Source organism: Dipteris shenzhenensis, chromosome 8, assembly GCF_047967505.1.
Source record: "Dipteris shenzhenensis isolate YYH24624 ecotype China chromosome 8, Dip_SZ_1.0, whole genome shotgun sequence".
NCBI lineage: Eukaryota > Viridiplantae > Streptophyta > Polypodiopsida > Gleicheniales > Dipteridaceae > Dipteris > Dipteris shenzhenensis.
Window position 1 is genome coordinate 49,889,351 of NC_141603.1, and position 8,944 is coordinate 49,898,294.

Genomic DNA, 8,944 nt, shown 5'->3' on the forward strand with positions numbered 1-8,944 from the left:
ACTTTTATTCTCTCAAAAGATCAAACATGTATGAAAATTAAAAAAATTTATCATTGGAAAAAACTATCTTTTAAGGTTGGTATGGAAAAAAAAACTCTCTGTAAAACATCGTTATGGAAAACTGTCTCAGTGTCGCTATATAATGACCATTACCGATTTGATAAAAGTTGCTATATAGCGACCTTAGCAAACGTCGCTATATAGCAATGTTTTACTAAAGTCGCTATATAGTGACCCTTAATGAACCCCACTTCCAATACCGACGATTAGCACTCCACACACGCTAAACATCGGTACTTAAGCATCACAATAGGATCCGTGTATAGTAGTGTTTAAGTATGTGTCAAGGTTATTCTGCAACTACTATGATAGTGGAGCAAGGTAAGATGGCAATCCAAGATCACGTGCCCATAGCTACAATATCAAGCTAATGAAAATTTGCAAATTAATAGAAATCTAGCTAGACCATTGAATCATAAAGATGTCAGTGTCTACTACCAAGATAATTGGATGCAAGGCATCGATAGGAGGTTATCTAAATATAAGCCAAGAAAATAATGAATATTCCAAGATGTGCTTGAAGTTAGATTATGTAAAGCAGTCAAAGCTCTCAAAGTTCAGGGATGCAATTGTCTTCAAGTATGTCATATGTCTAAAACTATATCAAATAGATTAATATGAATCAATGGGTGACCAATTGCATAATTTTATTTGAAAGTAAAGAATAGTCATAAAGCATGTCATATGTCTAAATCTTTATAAATTGCTACAAAACAATGGATGACCAAATTGGGTAATTTTATTAGAACATAAAGCACCTCAAAAGTCAATTAAGATCCCAAAGTCTGTCTTCATAGGGCACATCGAAAGGGGCAAGAAAAATGCTTGAGAACAAAACTTGAGAGCTCAAAGAAACTACTTAACTCAATGAAATGCTAAAGTTATCTACATGCTCCATCAAAAAGGGCAATAGTCAGACTTGAGAATAGCAATATCAATATGGAAATTTAGAGAATTGAGGCCTAAGCATTGAGAACTGAAAATGCATAAAGGAATCAAGAATGTAAAAACAAGGAAATCACACCTTCTTGAATGCATTATGGTGATACATGAACCTAAAGTATGCTAAGTGTAGGTACATTGATGGAATAGAAAAAGTCACTTTTGCTAATAGTGCATCGCAACAAAGTGCTATATTAGTGGGCGACAAAGGTAGTCATACAAATACTTAAATATATCTCACTTGCTTTTACCAAGCTTATTTGCTCAAAGAAATTCAAAACTAAAGCCACACATTTATGTATAGTATGCCATTTAATTGACTAAACCACACATTATAGTGTGTATGAGTATTGATAATCTCCTTTTATTGAATATATGTGTACTAATCTAATAAATCTAAAAATGGAGCAACTCGAATTGGAAACCCCTTTAGCATCCTTAGAACAGGGGTATGAAATCCATGATCAGGCTCAGTCGGGTCCCACCTGTAAGTATGATACACACTATTAGAGAGTATTTAAATGTATGCATCACCCAAAATTAATGAGAAAGAATACAAAGAGTAATAGACCTGTAACTAGTAACAAGATAGTGCAGGAATATAGCAATCTCTAGCTGAGCCAGATTGGACCCTGGACAAATCCTTGGTCCCCATGCAAAAGGTGTGAAGGACGGAGGGTGTCTTGCTTCCTGGAAAGAATATGAAGTTTAGGATGCCAAATAATAACATGATTCTCTAATAATTTAGCATGCTAAGATCTTAGCTAGTTGTAAGTGGGAGCTTCTAGCCAATGCTACTAAAATCCTTCCCTCTTTGGGAGGTCTTCTATTTCAAGTCTAGAAGAACACTAATGTAAGTTTATGTGGACACTTTTTCATTAATGATGGGAGGGTCTTCAAGTAGGCCTTCGTCAATAATTGTAAGGCTTCCTAATATGACATTGGACAAAGGACTCCCAAGTTCCATTTACCTTTCAATGACAACCAATGAGGTGCCAATGGATACTCTACTTCGATATTAAACCCCTATGTAGCAGTCTCGATATGTAGCTTGGCGAATTGGCTGGACGGCTAAGGTAAGCCTGAATGATGTGTATTGGACTATGTACGAGTGGTATGTGTCTGTGTGTTTATGTATGAACTACCGCTCCGAGTTGCCGTGACATAATTGAAAATTTAGAGGTTTAATATTACCTGGCAGCGCCAGGGATTAAACACGCAAGGATCTGGATAGACCATAGGATCGAAATTCGCTATCGCTGAAGAAAGCAGGACATTCCAACCCTTTGGAATGGTGAAACCTGCATGTTCGGGTTGGCTTTCGGCGGTTAAAGCACACCTTCTAATTATTGTTCGATTAGCGTCCGAAATCTGGTCATGTTCTGAGGATTTGCAGAAGTGATATATATCTCTGAGGTACCTTTTATGTTGATGTCTTGAAGAGCCAACCGTTGTGAAAATGGCGCTACATTGCTCAATCGAAGAGTCTCATTTATCACCTAGATTCACGACACCCAAATAAACCAAATTTTATTTTACGAAAGCAGTGCTATGTTATCAACATCTGGTTAAATGTATTAAAACATATATAAGCTTTGATTTACTTTCTGAGTAAAGGTCATTTGTTTGTAATCATCGATGGATAGCTTCGCCCCCAGTTCCATTTTCTTTCGAATGCCCATGTGTTCCTCCTAGGAAACTCAGACATTGATAAATCAACGATAAGGAAAAGCGATAGTTGTGACTCAAGAAATCGAAGGACAGCGGTCATTATCTGGGAGAGAAAGGAGACCACCTGACCTGCATTTCTTGCAGAACTTTTGGATTGTCGGTAAGGAACTTGATAGCGAAAGTAAGGACGATTGCAGTTGTCACACCACCACCGAAAAGCTGGCTTAGCAACAGGTCCAAAATCATCTCCTCGGGATATGGATTTCCTTCATCGTCAAGCTCGTTTGATAGAAGATCGACCCAAAGCTCGTTATGATTTGCACGGGTCTCGTATTTTCTTGTTTCGATGACGTTTCTCATGAGCGTGAGAAGGTTCTTTCGTCCCTGCAGAGCATATCTCAAAACTCCCAAGTTGTACCGGCAACAAAACAATTACAAAGGACTCACAAGCTCGACTCAAAGTGCCAGCTCACCTTCAATCCTAGGCTATAAGCTGTTCCCGGAAGATTGATAGGAAATGTCCCCATCGCTCGAGTAAAATATTTGCACTCTTCCATCATCCGCTCCGCGACGGGATCACCAGGCTTTAAACCTAGGAGCTTCAAAGCCATGAAATCGAACGCAAACTACGCATATACTCAAGAAAGTTAGAAACTGTTTAATGCCTACTTCCGTGATCTGTGATCATCCACTAGGTAAAAGTGGTTCTGCCAAATCACCTTTTGGGCTTCATCCTGCACGTAAACAAGACCCTTCTTTTCCCATGCTGTAAGAGTCCAAAGAGCAACGTCTTGACAGTCTTCCAAAAAGTTGTCTTTAAGCTTGGAAACGTTGACAAAGGAGACAATAGACCTACGCGCTGCTTTATATGGAGCTCCATGCAGCTCAAGGAAGCTGAAAGCACCTAGAATTTTACGAAATGTAGAAGGATAGTTGGTCTGGACGAGCTTCCCCTCGTTCTGCATAATGAATTTGTTCACTTCTTGATCTATGGATACGACTGTGCGCAAACCAAAAAGCCGAATCTTGAATACCGTCCCATAACTGGAATCAAAACTCACGGAAACTGTTAGCTAGCAGGTGGGCAAGCTGACGTTGCATTACAATTAGTTGCAACCTGATACTTCATGTGAAGCAGCTTACCGTAGAAGGCACTCAGATAAGAAAGGAGGTGGAGTCCCTAGAGGATACATGGAGAACATGGTTTCTAGGGTGTGCCCGATGATTGTCCAGGCGGAAATTCTTCCCGGGGGCAGGCGGCCGTCCTCAGCTGCTGCTGAATGATCAGTTCTCCTTGGCATTCCTAGGTATAACAACGAGAGGGCCAATACACCCGCAAGTAGTACTGAGCCCAAAACCCACGAGGCAGGGCCGATTGTGCTGAAGATCATTTGCATGGCTACGGGTCGAAATGAGATGGAGAGTCCCTGCTGTTTTTCTTGTGACTTTAGCCGCTATGGCCTGTGCGTATTGAGTTATAATGACAAAAGATACAGCGAAGGGCTAGAGCTAGAAGTGAATCTCTAGTAAAACTCGACGAGGCAAGATCTGGATTGGAAGATGAATGCCTTGTAAGCACTTGATTGGCTAGAGCTAGAAGTGAATCTTTAGTAAAACGTTATAATGAAATAAGCAAGAGAAGTACGCAGGCTGGTGAAATACATAGAGACTAGTGCTGCTAGTACACTTAATCGTCAATCTATACTGATACACCTTATTACGAAACAGCTTCACTCTCCTTTTCATTACGTCTTTGCAAGGGTTTGACACGGATTCTACGAGAAGCAGAGAACAAAGGTGATAAAAGCATAGAATTCATAGAACGTGGATGATATACCATATGATTGATATGACATACCAGCCGTTATCTCTATATTTCGATTGTCCCAGTTACGCCTACAATGAGAAGCTTTACAGCTACAACCCAATTCTCAGAGATCTACGAAAGGAGATGTTTAGCTTTTTCTAAATTCCCATGTTTTCAAGAGAGCTCGTATCCCAATTCCAGGCGTACAAGTTACAATCGGTAGTGCTTAAAATATATTTTTCCAAGGCCATAATCATTAAGGGAAAGTTTCAAGTAAAACACTCATATCATGCCCTTAGATTTAAAGGCCACCTCCTCTACAAACCGGTTTTTGTCAGCACTACAACCAGGATGAGACTATTTACAGCTACTTATCATGTACCTCGAAACTTCTATTCAGATGGCACCTACAAAGTTCTATCCACATGGCACGATCCTCGAAAGGACATGTCTAAATTTTCCTCTTTCCAAGAGCATGTCCCAAAATAATTGTCCAAGTTACAATCACTATGGAACTCTCTTTACAAGTGCCTCGAGAACCCTTGATAAGCAGAGGTTTGTTGTCAAGTTAAGGCAATTTTTTTAGAATTGACCTAGTTGAAATGTTTAAAAGAAAGATTGTCGTAAATTGTAAATTTTGGGGGTTCGCCATTATTTGACCTCTAAACGAAAAGGTAATGACAAATTGGGAGAATGTGAATGCCTTTCAATTGTATATGAGGTATTGGGAAAATTTTAAGGATGGTAGAAGGTATGGTTTGATTGCCTTTTCAATGGTTTAGCTTACACTCCACCTCCTAAGGTTCACTCACAAAATGTTAGTGTATTACGTGTGTCCAAAAGGAGTGGTTTCCTAATTCAACTTTGAAAAAAAACATGCGAGATCTCTCAAGCTAAGAAATGCAATTCTCCATCTGAAGCTTATGATTTGTGCATCAATTAATTTGACCGATGGCTATATTTTGTCATGAATCATTATCTTGAAATTACTACAAAGAGTGGCATGGTAGAGATAGTTCCATGGATGGTTTTTCATTTCAGATTTGTTAAGAAGTTAAAATTTTACATAAGTATTCAAAGATTTTATGCCCCAAATAAGTGGCAACTTGGAAGAGAAGAGCTTGCCATGTGTCACAAAGAAGGAGCTCTTAGATGGAGCTTGGGAGAGGGGAGGAGGTGGAAAGAAAAGAGGCAGGATTTGAGTGGGGAGGAGGTGGAAAGACAAGAGGCAAGTTTGGGAGGAAGGAGGAGATAGAAGGTCAATGGAATGGAGGAGATAGAAGTTCACCTTTGGGAGGAAGGAAGAGATGGAAGGTCAATGGAATTAAAGGAGGAGATAAAGCCATGGGTTAAGAATTAGCCAATGGAATTAAAGGAGGAGATGGAAGGTCAATGGAATTAATTAAAGGAGGAGATGGAATTAAAGAAGGAGATAAAGCCATGGGTTAAGACTTAGCCAATGGACTTAAAGGAGGAGTCAATGGAATTAATTAAAGGAGGAGATAAAGCCATGGGTTAAGACTTAGCCAAAATTTCAAAAGCCAATCCAAGTATGCAAGGTTAATTGATTAGAAATTTAAGAACCAATCAATGCATGTACCAAAAGGAGCTCTCTCTCTCTCTCTCTCTCTCACAGCAACACGCGGCTTGCATATTAGTTCTATATTATATATAAGGGTGCCTTTTATAAGAACATCCATGGATAGTTCTGGCAGGATAGCCAGCTATGTGATGGGTACTTCTACACAACAAGACAAAGCACCCATAGACGCATGCACAGATGCGTTTACTGAACTAAATAGAAAACTTACGGGCGCGTCTATTTGCACATCTATTTTCACGTCTGGAGACCCGCAACTATTTGCACGTCTATATATCAGACACATGCGCGTATAGACGCGTACTTAGACGCATAAATAGACGTGCTTATAAACGCATTTATAGACGCAAATATAGACGCAAGTCGAACAGGTAGACGCGTATATAAACGCATTTTTAAACGCACTGATAGACACGCTTTATTTTTTTTTTTTAATTTTACAGAATGCTGTGTATGTTGTGTATGCTATATAGTTACAAGAATCCCATATCCACATTGTGTAATTCAATTCTTACAACCAACCGCATTTTAATTACAATTCCAAATAAAACATTACAACTCCAAAACGCAATAAAATTGAAAGCTTAAAAAGTACTTGTATATACATATAGCACGAAGCTAAGCCATGTCATGTGGCTTGAAGTGCAAAAAATAAGAGGAGTGTATATACAAGAGGCACAAAGCCAAGCCAGTGGCTTTAAGTACAAAAAAGAGTAGCTAGCACTACTTGTACGACTAATCTATGTTCTCCAGGTCCTCGCTCCCTTCCACGCTCCCTTCTGCGCTCCCTTCTATGCCTCCTTCCTCCTCTTCCTCATCGTCTTGTACACGGGCCTGTAAACAAGGGACAACATATATCAATGTATGAAAAATCAAATCCACGTTCTATCATATATCAATGTATCAAGGAGACATTTCCATGTTCTATTCTCACAAGCTAACTACATCTCATAGTGCATTTGGTGAATGAGATTGCTATATGCGGTACTATACATGCACGATGGTTGTTCTTCCTTGAGCACTTCATGAAGACCTTGAAGGGCTTCGTGAGACAAAATGCAAGACCCGAAGGTAGCATGGCTGAGCGTTGGTTGGTACAAGAGTCACTTGTATATATTTCTGAGTTTCTTGTTGATGTGGATAGCTCTCTCCCATGACTATGGAGAGATGATGAAGACCTAAGGATGACCTCTATTATGCCTCAAGGGAAAGGACGCAACAAAGTAATAGACACGGAGTTGCATAATAGTATCAACCTCTTTTGCGTGCTTAATAGTGATGTGATGGAAAGATGGGTGACAAGATACGAGGATGGAAAGGCAAGAAGACAAGAAGAAAGGGCCCTCTTTCGTACACACCACGGATCTCGTGTGCCATACCCTCAGCATTTAAGAGCACTTCCAAAGGATATTCATGTGGATTGGCTACTTGATGAAATGGAGAAAGCAGAGAAAGACGAGGGGATGCATATCACAATGGAAGAATGGGAGTATGCTAGGGGATGCATGAGCAAGGTCGGTATATAGAATGTTATGCATAAGTTAGGAGCTTTCAATAATTTAGATTGCTTATTTAATTGATTTTTTATTGGTGTAGTGCACTATGTTCAATGCTATATGGTGTGAGGGCAAGCATTTTCAAACACAACGGATTGATGATAAGAGAAACACAGAAGATTGCAGCGTCATTGCTAGCTTTGAGGGAGCCAATGGAGCCATGGATGATTATTGTGGCATAATCCAAGATATTATTATGCTTGACTTTCGATGCTTCTTTGTGTATGTTTTGGATGTAAAGTGGTTTAAGGACGTGGTGGAAAGAGGCCCTAATGCAACAATCAAACGCCATGCAAGTGGCTTTGTAACTATTGACTCCACAAAGTTTTGGCAAAGTAGGAAGGACACACTAGTACTACCGCAACAATGTGAACAGGTACTGTGCACACATATAAAAATACTCGCTTTTAAATATTCGATGCAAGAAAAGTAACATGATTGTATTTGTGTTTGAATTAGGTTGTCTATCAACCAATGGTGGATAATAATAGATGGTGGCATGTCATACCTATTATGCCACGTTCCAAAGTGATGTATAGTACATTTACTAATATGGAGCGTATGCAGGATGATCATGGCCATGGACGTGATGATGACCGTGATACGAGAGAGGAGGATGATCATGAGATAGGAGATACAGATATTGAGGCCATTACCCGTAAGGACGAGCCTACCATTCGAGATGCTGATTTCGATGAGCACATGAGTGGCATAAGTAGTAGTGGGTTGAATGTATTTGTAGATCTAAACACTTGTTTGGATTTTGAAGTAGATAGTTTGGCAAGGGTTGATCTCATTGAGGATGAGATTGAACCGTAGCCCCATAATTGATATTGGAAAAACTATTTTACATATTGTCTCATTCTCCTCATCTCACTTAATTCTTGTATATGTGGGCTTGCAAAAAATTATGTGCTTTGGTAATCATGGGCAATGTTTGGAAAGCAATGATATACACCAAAATCTCACTTTCTGTATTCTCTAGTTTGCATCTATCTACGCGTCTAAATGTGCATCTAAGTCTCAGTGTAAACGCACAAATAAACGCGCTAATACATGCGCAAATAGACGCGCTAATAAATGCGATGTTAGATGGGCTCGGGTTAGACGTGCACGTAGACGCGGTAATGTACGTGCAAATAGACGAGCTTATAGACACGCATTTAGATGTGCTTGTAATTCCTCTACTAAAGCAACGCCTATAGACGCGCCCGCTATTTTGCGCGTCTACCAAGCGCGTCTAAGATTTATGTGTAACCACATTAAATGATTTGCTTCATGTGTTAACACCTCAGTGTATAATGTTGA

At 39.6% G+C, this 8,944-nt stretch overlaps 1 protein-coding gene across 1 annotated transcript; it reads right to left on the minus strand.

Annotated features, from left to right (window-relative positions):
- Positions 1-1,384: 1,384 nt before the first annotated feature.
- Positions 1,385-4,070, minus strand: LOC147899628 (cholesterol 22-hydroxylase CYP90B27-like). The gene is made up of 9 exons (XM_087377763.1): positions 3,817-4,070; positions 3,393-3,717; positions 3,147-3,299; positions 2,803-3,057; positions 2,607-2,693; positions 2,423-2,501; positions 2,197-2,303; positions 1,574-1,692; positions 1,385-1,487 (listed from the first exon to the last, which is right to left on the minus strand). The coding sequence occupies exons 1-9, from the start codon at positions 4,068-4,070 to the stop codon at positions 1,385-1,387; spliced, it is 1,482 nt and encodes a 493-aa protein (XP_087233889.1).
- Positions 4,071-8,944: the final 4,874 nt, after the last annotated feature.

Excerpts from the sequence above, each read along its gene's own strand:
- LOC147899628 (XM_087377763.1), bottom strand. The coding sequence starts at position 4,070 with ATGCAAATGATCTTCAGCACAATCGGCCCTGCCTCGTGGGTTTTGGGC. Across the intron at positions 2,694-2,802 it reads AAGTTCTGCAAGAAATGCAG|GAGGAACACATGGGCATTCG; the intron begins GTCAGGTGGTCT and ends TGAGTTTCCTAG. Across the intron at positions 2,502-2,606 it reads AAATGACCTTTACTCAGAAA|GTGATAAATGAGACTCTTCG; the intron begins GTAAATCAAAGC and ends TCGTGAATCTAG.